This window comes from Morchella sextelata, assembly GCF_020137385.1.
Source record: "Morchella sextelata strain SCLS chromosome Unknown scls_3, whole genome shotgun sequence".
NCBI classification, from domain to species: Eukaryota; Fungi; Ascomycota; class Pezizomycetes; order Pezizales; family Morchellaceae; genus Morchella; species Morchella sextelata.
In genome coordinates this window covers 31956-53908 of record NW_025408618.1, presented here as the reverse complement: position 1 = coordinate 53908, position 21953 = coordinate 31956, and the positions used below count along the sequence as shown (strand labels likewise).

At 45.0% G+C, this 21953-nt stretch overlaps 5 protein-coding genes across 5 annotated transcripts; 3 read left to right on the top strand and 2 right to left on the bottom strand.

Annotated features, from left to right (window-relative positions):
• Positions 1-1250: 1250 nt before the first annotated feature.
• On the top strand, positions 1251-1556 carry H6S33_008850 (uncharacterized protein; the record flags this gene model as incomplete). Its single annotated transcript, XM_044840320.1, has 1 exon — positions 1251-1556. One exon carries the CDS (start codon positions 1251-1253, stop codon positions 1554-1556), a length of 306 nt encoding a protein of 101 aa, XP_044697665.1.
• A 1889-nt stretch (positions 1557-3445) lies between these two features.
• Positions 3446-3946, bottom strand: H6S33_008849 (uncharacterized protein; the record flags this gene model as incomplete). The annotated part of the gene is made up of 1 exon (XM_044840309.1): positions 3446-3946. The coding sequence occupies one exon, from the start codon at positions 3944-3946 to the stop codon at positions 3446-3448; it is 501 nt and encodes a 166-aa protein (XP_044697664.1).
• Positions 3947-5959: 2013 nt separating this feature from the next.
• H6S33_008848 (uncharacterized protein) lies at positions 5960-6541 on the top strand (the record flags this gene model as incomplete). Its single annotated transcript, XM_044840298.1, has 1 exon — positions 5960-6541. One exon carries the CDS (start codon positions 5960-5962, stop codon positions 6539-6541), a length of 582 nt encoding a protein of 193 aa, XP_044697663.1.
• Positions 6542-10453: 3912 nt separating this feature from the next.
• H6S33_008847 (uncharacterized protein) lies at positions 10454-10729 on the bottom strand (the record flags this gene model as incomplete). The annotated part of the gene is made up of 1 exon (XM_044840287.1): positions 10454-10729. One exon carries the CDS (start codon positions 10727-10729, stop codon positions 10454-10456), a length of 276 nt encoding a protein of 91 aa, XP_044697662.1.
• An 8843-nt stretch (positions 10730-19572) lies between these two features.
• H6S33_008846 (uncharacterized protein) lies at positions 19573-20660 on the top strand (the record flags this gene model as incomplete). Its single annotated transcript, XM_044840276.1, has 3 exons — positions 19573-19576; positions 19649-19969; positions 20032-20660. The coding sequence occupies 3 exons, from the start codon at positions 19573-19575 to the stop codon at positions 20658-20660; spliced, it is 954 nt and encodes a 317-aa protein (XP_044697661.1).
• Positions 20661-21953: the final 1293 nt, after the last annotated feature.

Here is a 21953-nt window from a genome sequence, read left to right as displayed (position 1 = left end):
ATGGCTTCTCTATTTTAGTTTTATAGTGTTGGGGTATACCAGAATACACTTTTAATAAGGTATCCGGTGAATATATAAGGTATATAAAAGATCTTTATTACCAAGGAAGACTTTGATGTCCGTTATAATTGGAGATGAGCATACATATTGGACTCCAGTTTTGTATCGTTATATTGCATAAAGAGGTAATGGAACTCTGGTTATAAGATTACATATATGTAAGTATTGGCAGTCCCAAAACTTCCAATTGGTGTGACTGCGCTCTTTAGCTATAGTGATACTCGTTTTATCAGGATACAGCTTTTCGGTCTTGACTGCACCCTTATATCAAGTGGCGATTGTATCCTATACGAGGAAATGATTGTGCTTGTATATTTTCCGATGGGGTCCGTGTACACTGGTGGAAATATTTAAAACTCACGGACTATTGTATACATGAAGGAACGAAAAGTAACTTTTAGGTTGAGGCAAACTTGATCCGGAAGGCTTAAATATCATCCACTGAGGTCTCTACTCAGAGCATAACTACGGGTAAGTACTTAAGTATTCAGGGATTACATTGAGGCTCCATACATGTACGTACATTTAGCATGTAATATGTTATTATTTTTGTTAAATCGCACTCTAATGACTCTGTAAACAAATTAGCAAAGTCGTCGGTAAAGGTATACTGGTAAATGTATATTGAGAAAGTCACTTCTCGATATACAAAGTAATTTTGGGTATGTAAATGCATCAGTAAAGTCGTAGTTAGGGAAATTGAACGACTTTATCAACGATTTTGCCAACAACTTTACTCACAATATTGCTGACAATTTTACCTCTATGAGCAGGAAAAATAAATTTACTTGTGACCGCGAAGATAGTGTGTCCTTACTTATGATGGCAAAGGCCAGGAACTTGAATAACTTCAATTGACAATACGATCCAATATCATGCATGACTAAGGGAATCACACAACGGTGGGAGTTAGAAAGTCAGAACTACCTGTATACTCGAATTGAACAATACTGTTACGAACCATACCGCTCTATTACCTGTATGAGTTATTAGGAGGTCTGGAAGGTTCCGTGGGATTTATAATCTGTTGTCATCTCCTTGCTATAAAGAGTCGCTTGTGTCTTCCTGTTGTCTTTCTTTTCCTTTCCTTACGCAACATCTTGTATTCTACTTTGGGTTTTACTTTGGGGGATCTACTTCGCTTCAATACACTTCTTTACTCTGAATCTACGTTACATCTGCTGTTCATCATGCTCGGTGCATCCGCTGTCCTAATCTTCGCCGTTTACCTATCCCTCGCCTCGCCCCTCTCGGTTAACCTGCCGACCGCTGACATCTCCATCCTCATATGGACCTTTGCCTCTGCCTTCGTGCAGACCTTCGTCGCCGCCCCCATCTCTGTTCTAGCGTCGACCTCCGTCCTCGTCCTCGGGTGTACCACTGGCCAACCCCTCGCCCTTGTGCGAGGCCTATCTGTTCCAACTAGGAACCCAACCATGTCCCTCGACCCCTCAGCTTCTACCTCGCCCATGGTTCCTTACAAATACATCTTCTAAATTTAAATTGTATTCCCCAAATGTTACAAAACTATTGATATAGGAGAACATCTGGTTATTCTATTGACATATCTAGTTTCAGAGATCCATTATCTCGAGATTCTGGTAAAGACTTGATTTCATGGATCGATTGGTTAACACACTGGGTTACGAGGAGTTGGATTAGTCAGAAAGGTTCTATTGAGTTCTATCAGGTTCTATCGGGTTCTGCTGGTCACAAGGGTATGAGTCACTTTGGATTTGTCACACCTGGGATTTCCTTGAGTATATTAGGAGGTTTCGCCCTCGCTTCTGTTCTCTTTCTATTCTTTCCTTTGATACGCAACGTCTTCTGTACCTATGTTGTCTATTACTATATAATATCATTTTCTCTTCTTTACTTAAGAATACCACTGTGCTGCTGCTCTCCTTATCCCGTTGACCCTTACCAGTGCTAGAGTCACTCAGGACCCCTATCGCAGGCTCTTCCACCGACCTCTGTCAACTCCTTTGTACCCTGCGAAATACTCGCTACTCGCCCCCTTGAGACTTGATCGGAAAAAGAGATACTTTCTAGCGGAAATGAAAAAGGGTCCAGAAGTTGTAAAAGTCATAGGTAAAAGGAATTACCAGGCGTAAAGTCGTTGGTAAAAGCATCCATAGATACATTTACACAAGACATCGACTGTAATTCTGCTTTTCAGTACCCTTTTATGCCTTTTACCATTTTATTAGTATAGGGAAAAAGATCATTGATGCATTTATCGGACTATTAGAGGCAGTCATTATGTATATATATATACATGTACATGTAGTTCTTGAGAAAAAGAGAGTAACTCCGAGGTAAGCAATTATATGTAAATCGATTCAGGAAACGCAGAAGTAACGGATAAAAGATTTAAAACTAGAGGTTCTAAACTGATCGGAAATTATCAGTATAAACTTGGTAAGGGTGTACAGGTTATGATAAGTTCACCAGTGTCCCATAGACCATCAGGCCGAATTGTAATTAGAGGTATCTAACGCAAAGTGGAAATCGTGATATAAGGCACGCCTATAAGATTAGCAACGACAGAAACCATCAAGGAGTTTGTGTGTGATAAATTATACATTGTAACACAGACATACATATAAATCTTGCATTTACCATATCACGATTTCCACTTTGCGTTAGATACCTCTAATTACAATTCGGCCTGACGGTCTATGGGATATGCACATAGGTAGTAATACCAGACACGGATAATATCTTAAGCAGTCGAAATACTATACGATTCAGTTCTGTCGACCTAAGAGCATGAAAATTAAGTACCATATTGTCATGTTTCTGACTCAAAAGTCGATAGCTTGCTAGACATCTATATCCACCGGCCGTCCATTGGTTAAGTAAGCACGCTGTTCGCCCTCTGTTCGAGGAAATTAAAGATTTACAAGTACAAGTTCGCTGCCGAGTGACAAATACTTAGGCTAGCTAGACACTGTGAGCCTATTGACACCCGCGTCCATTGAGGGTGGTAGATATCACTCATATTATCCATCATATGTCTAGAGAGATTCCGTTCGTGTGCCCCCCACCCAACCTTTAGAGATGAGAGTCTAGGCTTGGGATCAGATTCCATGCTCAGTCTCCATTTCTCACCCATTATCAAAGTTTGAAAGTAGCGAATTAGTAGTCACTGGGATAAATTAAAAGTTATAGAGATAGTCTGTCACTTTTGGTGGCTTGGAACATCAAATACCGCCTTTAAATCGACTCAATTAAAATCATCTAAAAAAACATCTATCGCATGCATTGGTCCAAAAGTCTAAACGTCACAACTATGAAGCTTCATCATCAGTAACTCTGCAGATCTGACTCCTCTTCTTGAATAATCCACCATGAGTAGAAAGCAGGTGCGGGCGGGACACTCCTATACGCGTCCATTAAAGTTTCTCGCAACACCTGCCTGCCATTCGTGAGCCCTCTTAACCCGTTCTTCTGCTTTCCTTCTCTCGTCTTTGTAGAGGTTCTTCTCCCTTTGTTTGTACCACTCATGCTCCTCCGTTGCTTTCTTGTGCTTTTTGGGATCCATGGTGGCATATTCCTGCTTCGCCTGGGCGTTTTCCAGGTCCTGCTTCGCCCTATACGCGGCAAGTTGATTAGCTCTGAACTTTGCCTCTTCGCCCGGCGGCTGTCCTCCAAACGCATCATGTCCAGGTGGGAAGATTGTCGGCTCTTTTTTATGTTGACGGTGGCCATGTCCACGTCCCCGATTCTTCTCAGCTTCCTTGCAACGCGAGCAAATCGAATCCCGAATCCTACTCGTGACTGTCTGCACCTTGCAAGGGTTATATCGGCAAGCTTCACTCGTCGGAAAGCATTCCTCGGTGAAATGTCCGCAGCTATATTGGCAGTGTTTGACCTGGCACATGGTTTGTTATTGCGTTGGTTTAAGCTGAGAAAGACTTGTTGAATGCTTACAGGCGTATTGTAATGATGATATTGATGTTTTGGATGGTGGTGTTGAGGGGCTTTTATAGCTTGGTAGGGGAGATATCATACAAAGATACTCCTTGAATGTGCACGGGGCTTCGGTGGATTCATGTTGAATTCTATGGCTCTTGAAACAGGGGGGAACTTTTCAGTCCTCAATTCCAACATATCTTCTTGAAAGGCGTTAATGATATGTTTTGTTTGTGATTGTATCGTAACATAAATCGATGAGGGTACTGATATGGGATTGAATTTACCAAGACTCTGTGGGGTGGATGTCATCGATTATATTATGCTGAAGAAAGGACTTGACCGTGTACGATTAATTTACTAGAGTTGTGTTAAATAGTATGGAACTAAGTTTGCTAAATTTAACCCCGTGCTTAGATCTAGGGATACAATAGACAGCAAAGCATACCAGAAATCTATTGATGGATGAGACTGAGTGAGCACGGTGCCAGTTGGCTATTATTCATATCATTCATCTATATAGCTATATCCGAGTTGTCAATAGACCCAACACTTGGATTCGCAAGGCGTTGCAAATAAAGGTTTGTAATTGTTGGATAGAGCCGGTTGATATGCAGCCAGTATTGTATTCACGGAGGAGTGCGGCGCGAGTCAGGCCAGTCGCCGTTATCACTCAGTCGTCGTTTTTCATGGAGTTGAATAAATGAAGCTAGTTTTTTTCCAAAACTGAGAGGAGTGTATATATCTTAATACCTCAATCTTCTTTCTGGATTTAGGATAGCCAAGGAAAACAGTGACTGAGTGGTCATAGCGACTGGCAGGCCTCACGCGGTACTTAGTAAGTAATCAAAGGCTGCATCGGAGATAACCTCTTTAGAAACTTGAAAGTGTCCCTATAATCCTCACTAGTGTTTAAGACTAATGCCGGATTTCCTCTAGTGCTTAGAGATAACACTACATGTAAGCTTGCCCCTTCCAGCTAAGAGAAAGACTGAATTAAATTGAAGAGAGATTGACCTGGAGCTCGAGAGTGAGGAACTAAGTGATAGATTAGTAATAGGGTTGGGAGGATAAGATAGCGGAATCTCTTGTGATTTTCCTCGCAGGTACATATTATAATTTTGGAACTGCCTGGCGGCCACATGAGCTTGCTCCCCCATTTTGGAATGTGCATACACAGCGCTGCAGTCAGTTTTTGCCGCGGCTGAATATACGGGGTGAGGAATACTCGTCGACTTGAGGAGGTCATGAAGCATCTCGAGACTGGAGAATCTTCGTTGTACAATACGTACAAACCCTAACCCTGCTTATTCTTGGAATTCAAGATCTCAGGCCTTGGCGCATTGCCTCAGCAAGGTATGTATGTGCACCTAAGCTACGATAATACTTTGTGCTCTAGCCCTTTAATTACATGACGCGTTATGTAGTGGTTCCGAATAGTGTCCTTACGCTCAATCGGGATATACATATTAGCTGACTGCGTGATAAGGAGAAGGTTTCAAAGAGAGCAACAACCTGAATAGAGAAAGTTATGCTGTAAAAGTCTGGGCTAAGTTAATAGAAGTTGTATACGTATATATGTAGTGTGTCTTTGTTTCAAGTCTAGCTGGTATAAGTAGACAACACTGCATTTGTTGATTACTAACCTACTACGTTCACAAAGAAATCTAATTCCCAGTGGTCTGAGGACAAAGAATCATTGTTATTCTTTCAAGACCGCCCACAAGTACTTGCATTCCAATTCGGGAGCTATAATACCATCGACAGCTTCGTCGTTTCGTTACCCGTAGCCAGTACACCAGTACGCCCTCCCAGCAAGTAAAGCACCACTCTCACGCTACTCTGATCAACATCAAAAACATAATTATAAGCAAAGAGCCACCGTTGAATAACAACCGCCAACTCCAAGGGGAACTCGAAACAGCATAGCGAAAAAAGGATTATAAAGAGAAATAAGTAACAGTCTTTTCTCGTCACTTCAATGGCTGCCCTTGGCGGATTTGTCCAGAACCAGTGGGATGTCCCCGTGAATGATGCGAACTACCACCAAGATTCGGATAAAGTTGCAGCAATGCGCTACCAAAGTATCTGGCCTGTAGTCGAGGCTCTTGATACATCCGGATGGCTACGCACGGAAATGGATTACCATACCTATCGTTGGACACAACTGATCAGGGGCATGTATACCTTTGGGCACAACCAGGTGGCGTATGGCAGGCTGAGAGCATTGGGCGCTGGAACCGCGGCGCAGGACACTAAGAGAAGGAATGAGCGGTTGCGACTGAAGAAAGCTTACAATGAGCTTGTGGCAAGCACAGTGATGCTCTACCAGAGGGTTTGCCGGTTCATTGGTAACGACCATCGGGGTAAACCCTCTAGAATGAATCGCAACTTTGACCCAGACTTTCTCCTCTGGAGTGTAAAATGGTTTGACTTAATGAAGACATACAAGTGGAAACATGCGATGATGGAAGGTAGGACTACTTATCGACGGGAATTTAGGGTTGGGCCGACTTATGTACCTCTGGAGGGGGGAAATTGGCGCGACCTCACGAGGTTGTAGATCAGTCTCGCTTATTTGAGAGAGAAGGAAGAAGGCCTACAAGAGAAAATACGTGTAGTACGGCTTCGTTTTACTGTTTGTCTCATCTGGATTTGAGTGGCTTGTGTTCACCTTTATGTCTCATGCCCAAGGCAAACGCTTTTGTGGCGTGGGGATGGAAGGATATTATGTGTTGTTTCCACCTAGGGTTTCGTTGACACGCAAGCGAAAGAGTTTCTGGTATTTATTGGAATGTTTGCCTGGGACATTGGGAATGAAGACAAATGATGATGCAAGATATCATTTCCAGAAGGGGGTTATAGAAAGGTTGCTAGTGCCATTAAAGGGGAAACCGCCTCCTGCGGTGTTGGTCAAGATAAACTTCTGTATGGAGTGATATAATCGGTCTTAGAGGAAGACGGATTGGGTGCCGTAGCTGGGAGCGCTACATACATGTACCTTATATGGGTACGCCTCAGTCATTATAGGAAGCTTGAAATTGATTCTATTTGCTTGAAACTAGATTGGCTCGTCTCTCTAGAGGTCGACTTATCAGCGAGATGAGGGTTGAAGAAACCCGAGCTCGCTAGCCTTGAGCCATCCCTACCTCTTAGTGTGAGGCATGATTACAATCGATTAGGTTTTCCGCCTCTAATCAAGTCAACACACGCTTTCCGACCCATCAACTCATAGTTATGATTAATTAATGGCATAAATTCATACCTATTCGATTATTCTGATTATGTATTTACAGGTTGATATTTCAGGCCTTAGAAACCGAATTTCTTCCCAAAATTGGTCTTTCTTTAAGATCATTGGAGGAAAGATAATTATTTCCGCTGTTATTTTTCCTGGTTTTACTGTCTCTTTATACTCATGATTTAACCGATTTATTGCGAAAGACTAATCATGATTATGATTCGAAATGTCACCCCTAACTGAGTCTAATCAAATTATATACTCGATTTTTATACTCGATCATAGTCGACTCATGCCGCATACTGGACGCCTTCCCGTAAGTTATTAAACGTGTTCTATTGCAATCGAGGATGGTTTTCGAATAGACAAGGTTCCCGTAAGCATACGGTGATTGATATATTTCCTAAAAATCTAATCGATTATAATCGGTGCCTAATACAAATTGGGTATCGTTAAGCCATCTTTTGGGACTATTTTTCGCGCTAGCAAGGTGTTCTCTCCATTGCAACGGATAGAAAATGGATAGAGTATATCTATCGAATAGACCCCCCCCTCCCTAGGGGGGTCTATAAGAAACACATAGACCCCCCGTTCTATTCGATAGAACACCAAAATTTGATCTATCCGGCAATAGAACGCCCGCTATTGCTTACGGGAAGGCGTCCACTACTACCTCTAAATTAAATAGTATCAACCACCCTTTTGTATCAACGTGTTACTATGTTGACAGTACTGAGTGATAATCCAAAATATGTTGTGAATGCAGTTTCGGATCTGACATCATGCTATACAATCAAGCACTCGGTTGGGACATATCAAGGATCGTTAATTATAAGTAGTTTTGAAATTCTCTTTAGACCTCCTGAATGTAAGATCTTCGCCGATCTTATGATGTGACCGAAGACTACCGGCTCTCGGTACTCTACTAATATACTTACTAGGATCGAGTTTCGCTCATGAAGTACACTATAGCTGTTTCAACATCAGATAAAACAAATAGGGACCTTTTGCAGCGAGGTCTACACTATATATAGAGGGGTAACTACGGCAGTCTGTGTGTACCAAAGGACAAATACCGCGAAAACTCATCAACTTGATTATCCCCATGCAGGGTTTGAATCTCCCAACAAAAGCTCTTGGCTCGCTGATCGTGTCCACGTGAGGAAAGAGCGAGTGATGCCTCATGTCCGGCAGGTTATTGTGGAGGTTCGAGCGGGTGTTCGTCGAGCGGGTGTTCTGCGCAGGTAGTAGTGATAAAGGCCCGTTGATGTGAAGAAATAGAACCAGCTTCGCGATCCATCATGATTGCTGAGGTACTGCGCGCTGTTACGGATAATGAAAAAAATGCGAGCCAGGGCAGTCAGTCAAGCCAGAGCAGTCTCTAGGCGCCGTGGAAATGTGTACCTGAAAATATTAAATAATATTCAGTAAAGTCGTCGGGAATGAATTTCATTTTGCTGGGTAATGTCAATATTTTGGCGGAGGGAAAGTCGTTTTAAGGGAAATCGGACGACTTTACAGACGATTTTTAATGACTTTACCGACGACTTTACCGACGACTTTACTGACGACTTTACTGACGACTTTACTGACGACTTTGCCTGTCACGCTTCTGTCACTCATTTTGGGCGAATACACAAGGGGGGATAAGTTTTGGCCACCGGTGATGCTTCACATGATTGACCAAGGCCACCGCCAATGAGACGAATCATCACTGAGCATCCTACTATTATACCTGAAGCATCAAGTCAGAATAACCTGCATGTATATGTTAAACAATGGATCTACCAAAATGAAATTGTATTCCCCAACTGTTACAAGCCCATTGATGCCAGATACCATTTGATGACCCCATTGAAATATTCTACTTGGGGACTCAACTATCTCGAGATCTAGAGGAGGAGCTTCATAGGAAAACATTGATTTTCCGGCGGAAAATAGGAAACACCGGAAACTACCAGTAAAGTCGTATTTTCTTTGCCTTTAACATGCCTCTAAGAAGTAAAGTCGTTAGTAAAGTCGTATTTTATTGCATTTCACGTGCCTTTAACAGGTAAAGTCGTCAGTAAAGTTGTATTTTATTGCATTTAACATGCCTTTAGCAAGGGAATGCATCTGTAAACTCGTCGGTAATAGGACAGGATTGCCTTTAACACAAAGTAATGCGGTTATTGCATCAAATAATGTGTATCTCGGAACCTTTTGTATGGGAAACGTCAAAATTGATGCATTTCCACGGCTACTAGATAGTCATTCGACTCAGGGCAGCCAGTCCAGCGTGAACATACAGAAGGGGCCAAAACCAAAGTCAGTAAAGGAGCGGAAGCTCAACCCTCAAGGTGTATGACGTATCAGACCATCCTACAGCAATCAACAGAAGCTCCGGGTTCTAGTATTCTTTTTCACCCGCAAGGTCCCCAGAGAGATAGAATCAGGAGAGTTCCGCTATCCTACATAAGAGAAGGCATCAAAAGTCTTTGGTGTACCCCAACCTACTATTAGTTTATACTGGGTTCGCAATAGAGGAAAAATAGAAGGGTCTGGGGTGGCATCCAGTATTCATACTATCCGTACTGCACCCTCAGTTTGTAGATGGCGAGAAATTGAGACTCGTTTATACAACCTGTTTCTCAGGAGGAGAGAAAAGGGACAGCCTATCCGTATGTAGGGACTGGTTCAGAGTCCATGCTACCCACATATTCAGAGAAGTGTACCCTAGTTCTTCCCGCTCGATTTTCCGCTCCTCCAACAATTTTAGGTGGGTTGGACTAATTACTACGCGGTTTGTGCTGACAAAGGCGCTAACTGATGCTCTCAGCTGTTGACTTGTATTGATGTCAGATGATAGATAATAATGATGATGATAAAGAGAAGAAGAGGAGGAAGGAGAACGGGCTGGCAGATAAAAGGAAAGACAGTACAGGATCCCCCTCTGCTAGCTCCACCACGACCCGGATCCCTGTCTAGTCAAAGCACCCTTTCTCCTGTTCGACATCCAGCATGACACTACGACAACATCAGCCAATCGGGTTAATTCCGTGCATGAAAAGAAAGGTACTGTCGTTCACGGGGTATTGGCGGATTCTGGGTAATGGCGGACAAGGGTTTCGGACGCCAAGGACGGACATCAAACAGATTTTTGGACTACGTGCTAACAATGATAATAGGTACATGTATCAGCGGAAACAATGCACAACCGCCCTCCTAATATCAATGACCGCCCCCGCTATTCTGTCAATGTGCGCCCCCGTCCCTTTCCCTATGAACGTCCTCCGCCCTGTTCAGCCTTGACCTTTTAGGAACTTTCTTCGCCCTATCCTTTTCATCTCTCTTGTGCTTGAGTTCTACAAGTACGTCACCCTTTCCTATTATACATGTAGCCTGAGAATTGATATTCAAGCGTCTTGTATCGGGGTTTGACTTTTCAACTAACTGTTTAATCTGATCGTGCAGGTGCGCCTCCCCAACCTCATGCATGAGAGCTTTGGCAGCCCCATTCTCGGCGCTCATTTTCAATTTGGTAAAGAGTGTCCGCTGCTTAATAGAGCGGGGACTGTTGGAGGTAAAAAATACGCTTGGCCCAAATAATTCTTGGAAGTGGAGGGCATACCCGAGATAACCCAGGCCGACCCAAACTCGGCCGCGCGCGGCACTAGGAAGACTGACCTGAATAACCTCTGTGTGGAGTGTTTCCTTATGAGTGAGGTAATATTCAAACTCACTATGGTGTAACGGTTTCTTGACCTATAGGGCGCCCGATTCGTATGTTCTGCTGGATAGACAACTTATAGATCGGACAGAACACCACCCAAGCAAAGATTAATATTAACCGCGTGGTTTCGCACGGGGCGTAGGCAGGGATCGGCTACATACATGTACATAGTATCCAAGCTCGAAGATGCCAAGCCCTTCTTTGCACTGGCTCGTCTCAAGGCGGCTCATCCAACATTAATTGCAGATGGCGAAGATTGGGAAGTCAGAGAACGGGCTCCTGATAGTCCCGTACATCCTTACATCAGTCAACGGAGCGGCTCTGAGCGGTAGACAGTGTTTCCAGCCGTTGGAAACACTGGCCGTAATAGAGGCTTCTAATATGCTGGTGTGATTTTCCAGAGGTGATCTGCATCTTATCTCCTGCCAGGGAAAACCGCTGTCATTCAGGCGGCTACCAAGGACCGCTGCCACCTGCAGTTGCCATCCATCCCGACTGCGTGAGTGGGTTCGGCGATAAATTGCGGCATGGCAACCAAACATGGGAAATCACTCGGTGTCTCTACGAGTATTATGATGCTCAAGTCTGGTTACAGATGCCACCTGCATTTAAAAGAACGGCATCTTGATTCTATTGGAAACCCCCCCCTTTCATTCTGATACTTCGAATACTTACTTCTGCCGCGCATCTTTCCACTTGCATTGTCATGGCTTGGTAGGAGTAAACCACCTCAAGAGGACCCTGGGGGAGAGGTTGGATCATAACCCAGAGAGTGCTTATGGTATAGTTTGAAGAGTTTTCCATGGATACATGACATGGCGCGTAGTTTGACGCAATATACGATATACTCTATAGCTCTTTTAATCTTGTTAGGCTCCGTTCGGTTGCACCGACTGCGATCCATGACTTGAACGTGCATGGATTTCCGATGCCATCACTCAATAAATGGATTTCTTCACAACCAAAAAGTGTTCGGTTTCATCAATTTTTATCTGCCAAAACCGCCAATATGAGTTTAGCTTCCTGCTATGCACCATATCCATCATGAGGGGTAAAAAATTAAACCCTGTATGTCACTTGAAAACTTCTATCATGACAATACTGATCCATCTCTAGATCTACTATCACAACTGGTTAACCTCAGCGGTTTCGTTTCCCCGTTTCGTTTCGCTGCCTATTTCTCTGTAGGCTTTATCAACAGAAGCTATAGGACCTCTGTCCTTTGAATCTTAACTCTAGAGAGTCAGCGGTTTCGTTTCGCCGTTTCGCTGCCCTGTTTCTGTGCAGCTCTTATTCCCATCAACTTTAGGCTTCTATCTCCTCAAAGCTTTAGGAAAACACAGTTTTGTTTCGCCGTTTTGTTTCGCCGTTCTACCACCTTTCCAGCAGTACTTTACCGGCTTGGGCTGTTTTGTTCAAGTACGATGAACTCCAATCATATATCAGTACAGCCAGGGCTTCGACAAACGGACAATACATCTCTGAGGGCAAAATGGTCGGTTGGGGAGGAAAAATTATTGGTCGATACCTTGATAGCTGAGGTGCGGAGAGGGAAGAGGGCTGATAGCAGTTTCAAAGTTACATCCTTCGCCCTTGTTCAACAACGAATCAATGCAATCTATCAGACTACCTATGAGTTGTAGCGAGCCCGAAATAAGTATAGTGCACTAAAAAAAGACTATGATATCTTTTCTGCCTTGAAATCCAACAGCGGATTTGGCTGGAATGAAGGAAATCAATTGGTAACAGCTGATGAGGTTTGGGAGAGATATTTGAAGGTATGATTTCCAATAGTTTCCTTACGGATTGCTATGTACCCTATGGTGCATTTTTTCTGGTGTGAGGTGGCTAATTCATCTGATTCGAGAGTGTAGTAATGGGCCCAGCAAGGTAAATTCGTACTCTTTTGCTCTTTAGTGATAATTTACCGGAAATATGAGAGATACAGTTATTCTTTCCTATTTGGGGGATCTTTATCGGTCTTAGACTAAATAATGTTCAGCCTGCTGTTTTGTGACTTAGCAAATTTTCTTAACAAAGTGTCCAGCTAGTCTTTGCGGAGTTATCAAAGGGGAAGGATAAACTACCCTTTCCCTGCCAGCACCCTATCTAATATACTGATAGAACAGATATCTTGTATCATCCCCCATGGCCTAGGTAATACAGCTTTTTGATGAATCTCCAATGATACAGGTTCAACCCCTGATTATTCCTTGAGTATTTTTTTTTCGATAGAGAGTTAGTATGTTTATAACAAATATTATAGTATAATTAATCGCCATATTACGATTGTTCATCCAATTAGATCTACAATTGTTTCCCAATTTCATCCCCAAATAAGGGTAACATAGGTTACCTCACATTAGTGGTAGTTTACTATTTCGGAATTGTACCCTATGGAACTTTTGCTTCTTTTGATTATATCAGTAGTACCATGCAGGCTCCCGCGAATGCTCAAGTGAATGCCTATATGAATGCTCACCCGAGTACTCCCAGAACATTCACCAATGCTCACAGAGCTGAGGTATTCGTCATACCCACTCAAGGTGAGGTAACCCTCACTTGGCCTTCTTTGTATTGATATGCCGTCGTCAAAGGATAGGAAGGGACCAGTCCCTCACATGATATCTAACCTTTATATCCTCAACACCGCTGTACGGTCAGTCACGGGATACTGATACGAGCACCGTCCTGTATACTGGTGACGACTAGCCAACCTTTGATGTAGGTGCATGTTTCTGTTGATTTGTGAAAGGCTTAATTAGCGTTGAGGCCGAGGCCATAATACGGCTCGTCTGAAAAGCTCAATATACACACATAAGTAGCAAACATACACTGGCATTGCCCTCCTGTAGTGAGCTTGCTGGATGGCCAGACTCAGATACTGAGCGGCCGAAACTTTACCTCCTTCTTCCAATACGCATGCATAGCAGAACGAAATGAATTTTGAATTAGAAAGTCCAATTGGGTCTAACGTTCCCAGAACACTCACAAATGCCCTCATAGCTTTGTAAGCATGCAATTAAATGCATTCCACATACGCAAGTCTATCCTAGTATTTACCAACCAATTACCAGTCTCCACCTCAAACAAATGGGCCATTCCCAATATACTCCGAATATTAACGACCTACATTGTCTTCCTCCTCCCCCTACAAACCTTTAGGAGCTCATGTGAGCTATTTCATGGATCGCCTAGTGAATACACTGGGTTACGAGGAGTTGGACTAGTCAGAAGGGTTCTATGGGGTTCTACCGGGTTCTGTTGGTTGTTAGTATATGAGTCACTTTGGATTTATCATCGCTGGGATTTCATTTGGGTATATTAAGAGAGGTTCGTTCTTATTTCTTGTTCTTTTCTTTCTTTCTTTCTTTCTTTACGCAACGTCTTCTGTACCTATGCTGTCTATTATTATATAATATTATTTCCTCTTCTTTACTCAAGAAGACCACCGTGCCGCTGCTTCCCTTGTCCCGTTGACCCTTACCAATGTTAGAGTCCCTCAGTACCACTATTGCAGGCTCTCAAACCGACTTCTACTACCCCCTTCATACCCTGCGGAATACTTGCTACTCGTTCCCTTGAGATTACGTTGCGTTGTCATCCGCACAGTATGACATGTCCACCCCCACTCCACCTACTTATATCCAACCCAACGATATAGAAAAATTCAAGCGGCAACCTTGAGGAGCAGGTAACCCAGCTCAACCTCGACCTCAATGTCGCTCGCGCCGCCCCCGCCCCTGCTGTCTCTGCCCCCATTGCTGCTGCTCCCCCACCTACTTCTGTTCCTGCCTTCAGGTCCGAAAAGTTTCCAGACCCTGAAAAATTCGACAGCACCCGTACAAAGCTTCCCGGATTCACCACCCAACTTCGAATGAAACTTGAAGTCAACCACGATCGGGTCCGAAATGAGGCAGCAAAAGTTATCTATGCAGTCAGTCGCTTGGAAGGAAGGGCTCTTGACCAAGTAATTCCACTCGTTAATGCTAACCCAGCTGCCCCCTTCTCCTCCATTACTACCTTCGTTGCCCACCTGGAAGCCTCGTTTGGAGACTTAGATCCCCGGAGTACCGCCCATCGTCAACTCATCGCCCTGAAGCAAGGCAAAGGGGACTTCGCCACCTATTACTCACAGTTCCTGGGTATTGTGGCCTACCTGGACTACAACAAAGGAGCCAAGATCGATGCCCTGTCTGAAGGACTGTTGGAAGACCTGAAAGACGCCATGATATACCGGACAGACAGGCCTAACACCGTCGAGGCATATGCCACCATGTTGATGACAATTGAGAAACAGGTTCGGGGCCGTAAAGCTGAACAACGGGCCATTGAGAATACGATGGGACAATTTACCGCCCCCGCCGCTGTCACACACCCATCTCATACCGCCGGAGGCCTTGCTCCAATGGATCTCTCCACCCTTCAAGCCCGTCCCACTCAACACCCTGCCACCGAACAACGATACACTTTTCTCAATGGACAATGCAAAACCTCTGCCGCCGAAAAACAATGACGAAGGGATAACAATCTCTGTAGGTACTGCGCTAACCCCGACCATGTCTTCACCAACTGCTCCTCTGCCAATCGCCTGTGCGGTAATCAACCGGTTATGAGGGGCGCCCTACTCGCACCCGTTCATACTGCTGCCGACCCCGCTGTCCCACCGGTCGCTAGTCCCGCCTCCTCTGAGTCGGGTTTTCAATAGTCCCGGGCTTGATCAATGGCCGCTGCCCGGGACCTTCCAATGTCTCTCCTTTGTCTCTGTTTTCTACCTCTGGCTTCTCGGTATCGTCTGTGGAGGATAAATTGGATAGGGATCATTTTGTTGCTTCTTGTAAAATTGTAAACAATAAAATATCCATTCAAACCCACGCATTGATTGATACCGGTTGCTTCGGATTCGCATTCATTGATGAAACATTTGCACGCCATAACAACCTCCCATTTCTCCCCCTTAAATCAGCCCGCACTCTTGAAGTCATCGACGGACGGCCATTATCTTCTGGACAGATTACCCACCTCTGCTACCTACCGCTATCAATTGACTCCCATCATGAAACTATCCCCTTCTTCGTCACCAAACTCGGCTCGTATCCACTCGTACTCGGAATCCCCTGGCTTCAATTACACGACGCCATATTACAATTTAAGGACAATAGCATACTGTTCGACTCCAAATACTGCAAATGTAAGTGCAATTTCTCCGCAATACCCGTTCATATTAGAGGGATTGCACCACCGCCCGGTTTCCACCTCGTCAGTTCAGCTGCTCTTTGTCGCTTTGCTCGAAGGGACAAGCTCCGAATCTTTAATACAACTATTGAAGAAATAGACCAAATCATGGGCGAGGCCCCTAAGGAAGACTGGAGGAACCGAGTCCCAATCCGGTATAAGAGGTTTCACGAGATGATGGACGAAAAGTTCGCTAACGGGATCCCGCCTCGCCGCCCCTATGACTATAAGATACCGTTTAAGGAAGGGAAAGAGCCCCCTTTTGGGCCATTTTGTGGTATGTCCCATGAGGAACTCATTGTGCTTAAGCAATACATACAGGACAACCTCCAAAAAGGCTTTATTCAGGCCAGCTCTTCACCTGCTGGTGCCCCTGTCCTATTTGTTAAAAAGGCTGATGGAACACTCCACCGCTGTGTCGATTATCGTGGCCTCAACGAACTCACTGTCAAAAACCGCTACCCGCTGCCGCTCATTCGGAAAACTCTCGACCGCCTCTCCAAAGCCAAGTGGTACACCAAACTTGACCTTCACCAAGGGTATAATCAGATCTGAATGGCTGAGGGTGAAGGATGGAAAACAGCCTTCCCTACGCGTTACGGACATTTCGAATATACGGTGATGCCCTTTGGCCTTACCAATGCGCCGGCCACCTTCCAACACTTTATTAATACTTGCGTCCGCGACTACCTTGATATGTTCTGTACAGCCTACTTCGACGATATTCTCATTTACAGCGACACCTTCGAGGAACATCAAGTACACGTTGAAAAGGTCCTGGAAGCCCTACAAAGAAATGAAGTACTGCTGAAACCAGAGAAATGTGAATTTCATACACAAAGCACCACCTATCTCGGCCTCATTATCGAACCCAATAGTATTAAAATGGACCCAAGGAAAGTGGAGACAGTGAAGAATTGGACCGTTCCCAAAACAGTTAAGGATGTGCAAGCATTTCTAGGTTTCGGTAACCTTTACCGCCGATTCATACGTGGATTCTCGGAACTGTCTTCCCCCCTTACCACACTGATACGTCAGGACATATCATTTGAATGGATACCCGAAGCCCAAACTGCCTTCAATGCCCTGAAAGAAGCCTTCACAATGGCTCCCATTCTTACTCATTTTGACCCGGAGAAAGAAATTACTGTGGAAACCGACGCATCTGACTATGTCTCTGCCGGTGTACTCTCCCAATACGATGATAATGGTACCCTTGCGACCCGTCACATACTTCTCAAAAAAAGCACTTCCCCGCCGCATGCAACTACGTGATTTACGACAAGGAATTACTGGCAATTATTCGATCCTTTGAGGAATGGTGACCGGAAATTGAAGGGGCTGCACATCCAATCGCCGTCATATCCGATCATAAGAATCTCGAAAACTTTATGAGTACTAAACAACTCAACCGGAGACAAGCATGGTGGGCGGAATATTTGTCACGGTTTAATTTTGTCATTAAGTACTGACCAGGGAAACAAGTATAACAGGGACTGTGGGCGTAGGAACTATGAAGCCAAGGAATACAACCGAGGTGAAGAGGTGGACGTAGGTGGTTCGTGGACTATGGACTATGGGGCCAAAGGGTACACCTAAGGCAAGAACGGGGACTGTGGACTATGGACTATGGATGGTTGTACCTGGTCTAGTATACCGGGTAAACCCTATGACGTAGCGCGAACCAAATAGGATTTGTAACTGTAAAGTACAGAGGTTGCATAAAGAGAAAAGGAAAAGAAAGAGAAACAAGAAATCACGAAACAACGCCCCCCTTATATATCCATACCCTATCCCAATGCTGACTCATACCTTCGCATAACAGAAACAGAAAGAACATAATAGAAACTCACTTCGCTAAACCCAACCACACTACATAATCCTTCTCCCTTATACCCAGACAACTCACATAGCCAACCCGCCTAGCTGCCGTTACAACAAGGAGGGAAACCGGACGTGTTGACAAGAAGATCAGGAGATCTCCCTGGAGAGAGGGATGAAAGACAATTGCATCAGAGTCAAGTTGTGTTGAAGAAGGAGAATCTCGATGCAAAGCTAAGTTTGTTGGCGGGTTATTTCTCAAATGAGCCCGCTGAAAAGAACGCCTCACTGCAGGAATTATTCGATGAAGGATATAGCGCTGACCTGTTTCCCCAAAAGATACTGGATATGCGGAATAAAGGCGATCGACAGTCAAAGGACATATCACTCGCCGAATGCACCGAGGTTGAAGGCCGACTGCTTTACCGAGGCAGCATATATGTCCCTGATTACGACCCTCTTAAGCTTCGAATCCTCCAACTTTACCATGACGCTGCCTCTGCTGGACACCCGGGACGCGAAAAAACATTCGAACTCATCAGTCGAGACTACTACTGGCCCCTTATGCGGAATTATATTGCCCGCTACGTTCGGAACTGCCACACCTGTCAACGAAGCAAACCCAACACCCATAACCACTATGCTGAAAAACCTCCTGTGTATCCCGGTTGGACATACTTTTACCTACAATATTCAAGAAGATTGCTAATTGCTCTTCTAGAGTAATATATCGTGCAGGTTTTAGTAGATTGTTCTGGGTCATCCAGTCGCACAATTGTTGAAAGGTAGAAAGAGGCATGCGGAAGAAGTGGTGAATTCTGGCTGGGTTACCGCATTCAATTTTATCTTGTACATACGAAGAGCCGGTAGAAGGTGATAAATGCGCCGGAATTTTATCAAAATAAGAGAGCTCATGTGCCCGATTAGCATAGCAATATCTACAAGTGTCCTGGGGTTCAGTAGTGGTTTTTGTTGTTCATCCGTACCGGAATCCGACATCGCGAAGTAACGAACCTGCTTGTGAAGAGTTTTCGGTTGTCAAGACTTGATCCCCCTATCCTGGTGGCTTGTGCACTAATTAGTTCATGTGGCTTGTATACTTTCACGGTTGCGAGATAAAAAGAAACAGCTCCAGGGATAATTTTTTATTGCTTGAAATCTATGGGTTCTGGTTCGATAACTGTAGTGACCTGAGCAGTCAAATTATTCACAACCCGTGGAACACGCCCAACCCCTGGATTAGGGCCCAAAACCACGGATTACGGTGGCAACTGAACGGAGCCTTATTATTCTCAGTTCTTTTTATAGCAGGACTCTCTTCCTCCTGTTCCCGCACGTCAGATGTAGATCGTACGGCGCGGTACCTTTCTGTCCCTGAATGGAACTGCCTACAATAACGCAGTGCTGGGTGGAGGACAAAGACTAGGAACATCCTGTCCAGAACCGCAAAGAACATACCGCCACGGGGAGGCACATGAGACACGCGTGACCGACTAGACAGTGGGATGCCTAAAATCCCCCTTGGCTTAAATACAAAGTCCCCACCACAGGCTGTCCCCTAATTTTCGACATAACCAAGGATACCATGGGTATATCCCCCCCCCCCGCTTTTTATACCTCCCCGACTATCTTACTACACTACTAATATTGTACCGTTCCAGCATCAATACTCCAAACAGTCAGCTGGACCCTGAGAAATACCGGCCGAGTCGCCAAAAGATCACTCAGTACTATCAAGCCCACCCCCGCTCTTCCAGAGTCGATGCGGCCGGTCATCTGGGTCCTCAAGAAAGCTTGCCAATGCGTCAAAAAGAATGCCCAATACTACTACTACCATCCCCGCGAAGCCTGGGAGGACCTCACCACCTACGCAAGGGACAACCCTAAAGAGTTCACGTTCATGTGCATATTGATTATCGGCGGGATTCTGATGATTGCTCTCCCGCCGGCGCTCGGATTTGGCTCAGTAGGGATCACTCTAGGTAGCGCCACCCCACTGCCATTGCGGGCGATAGTGATCACATGCTGAATAAATGCTTATTAGGGTCGGTTGCGGCGGGTTGGCAGGCTGGTATCGGCTCCGTGGCGGCGGGATCGCTGTTTGCCACATTGACATCGATGGCTATGACGGGTGCCTTTGCAGCCATCGGGAGCTCGATGATCGTGCTAGGGTCCCAGGCCCCGCTGCTAGGCTGGCTACTTCGACGGATGAAGTCATTGATGGCGGATACATCTGCCGGCATAATAGAGCTCGGGATTCTCCCGAACTCGCTAACGCTACAGAGAGCTCTTCGCTCGACCGCTCCGGCGGATTCCATCGTTAGGAGTACGGATAGGCCACTGGGTCCAGGGTGGTTCCTCGACCCAAAACATACAAACATCAGGAGCGGGCCATCGGCGTCTGAGGGGTCAGACACAGGATTCATCAACAAGCGGACCATCATAACCAACTCGAGGGAAACCTATCAAATGGTATGGGACGATTTGGATCTCGCAGTGTACAATCGGACGATCAAGGAGCATGCCTTGTCTGGGTTCGATGTGAAGATTCAATTAGTCCGGCCACAGCGGAAGCGCAGGGAAGAGGGTTTTTATGAGAGGTTTATAGATCATGAGGAGGGTTGTCATGTGGACTGCTGGTGTATTGGTGATATCAAGGATGTTCGGTTTTGAAATGTTATATATATGGTCCCGTAGGCGTTGTGATTGGCTGGCGCCATGGCTAGGATTCGAGTTGTAATGGCTGGACTTGAACACAGTCTGAGATAATATAGGATAATTCAGCAAGGGATAGTGAAACCAAACGGTTGCCGGAAATGGAATTTTTAAATGCGTCTGTCTAGCCAGACAGATCCCGGGCCTAGACCTCTGAACAGGTCGTCTCACTACACGCACAAAGTTAAGTCCGGGAAATTAGGTGCTTTGCCTCTTGACTTGAGCTATGTATTAATACAGCTATGTGGATAATCCACCTCCCCGGGCTCCCTTCACCTTGAAGTATCTCCAGAATCGATTAAAAGGAATAGATGACCAAACCTGACCCAGCCGCACGAGAATACTAAGAACAACCACACCAGGAAGCTAATACTACAGATGCAGCTTATTTAAAGAATATTTGAGATGCCACCTCAATCACAACGGGCATCTCCATCCCCAATAGCTGCCATGAAATCGCCTGGGAATCCATAGACGCTGCGTGTCGTGTCACGTGATATGATACAGATATCTGATAAGATAATGCACCAAGCTATCCCATCGGAGGGCTGTGGTAGGATATGTAACCAGTACGGCCCGTCCCGTGCAGGGATACGGACGTGACATATGTAGCGTAGTATTAGCGTAGAGCTTGTCAACCGACTTCACTTGCTTAGCTTGGTGATATAGGTAGTATCTGAAGTGACTTGATCGTTACTTCTATTGATGATTCTCCGGAGGGGATGGGAAGCCTTCCCCTCTTATTCTACTATGATGACATGATCGTGGCCTAACGCCTTGTTGGTCTATGCCAAAACTACCTTCTGTCCTTCATGCTTGGAATCATCGCTTATCTATATACAGCGAAAGCTTGCTATAACGGTACGCTCGGGACCGGAATTTGGTACCGTTATAGAGAGATTACCCTTATATGAGAGGCGATTGTGCTGAAATCCGGGCAAAAAGGACCGAGAAGTGCTACCGTTATAGAGAGATTACCCTTATAGAAATTACCGTCATAGCAAGCTTTCGCTGTAGTTGCGGGTAGCAAAATTGATGGTTGCATGTCAATGTATCAGCGCTCAAGATTGCTAGTTGCATGCGTTTGGCTGGGTGGTAAATAGCAGTTTTCAGAATTGCTGGTCCACCTAAAGTTTCTATTGTCTGATGTGAAGATTCGTAGCGCCTCAGCAGTAGGCCAACCAGCGGCAGTCTTTGGACGTCAATATGCAAGTTTTGGTGTAGAATACCTATCCCTGCTGCAGCGCTCAG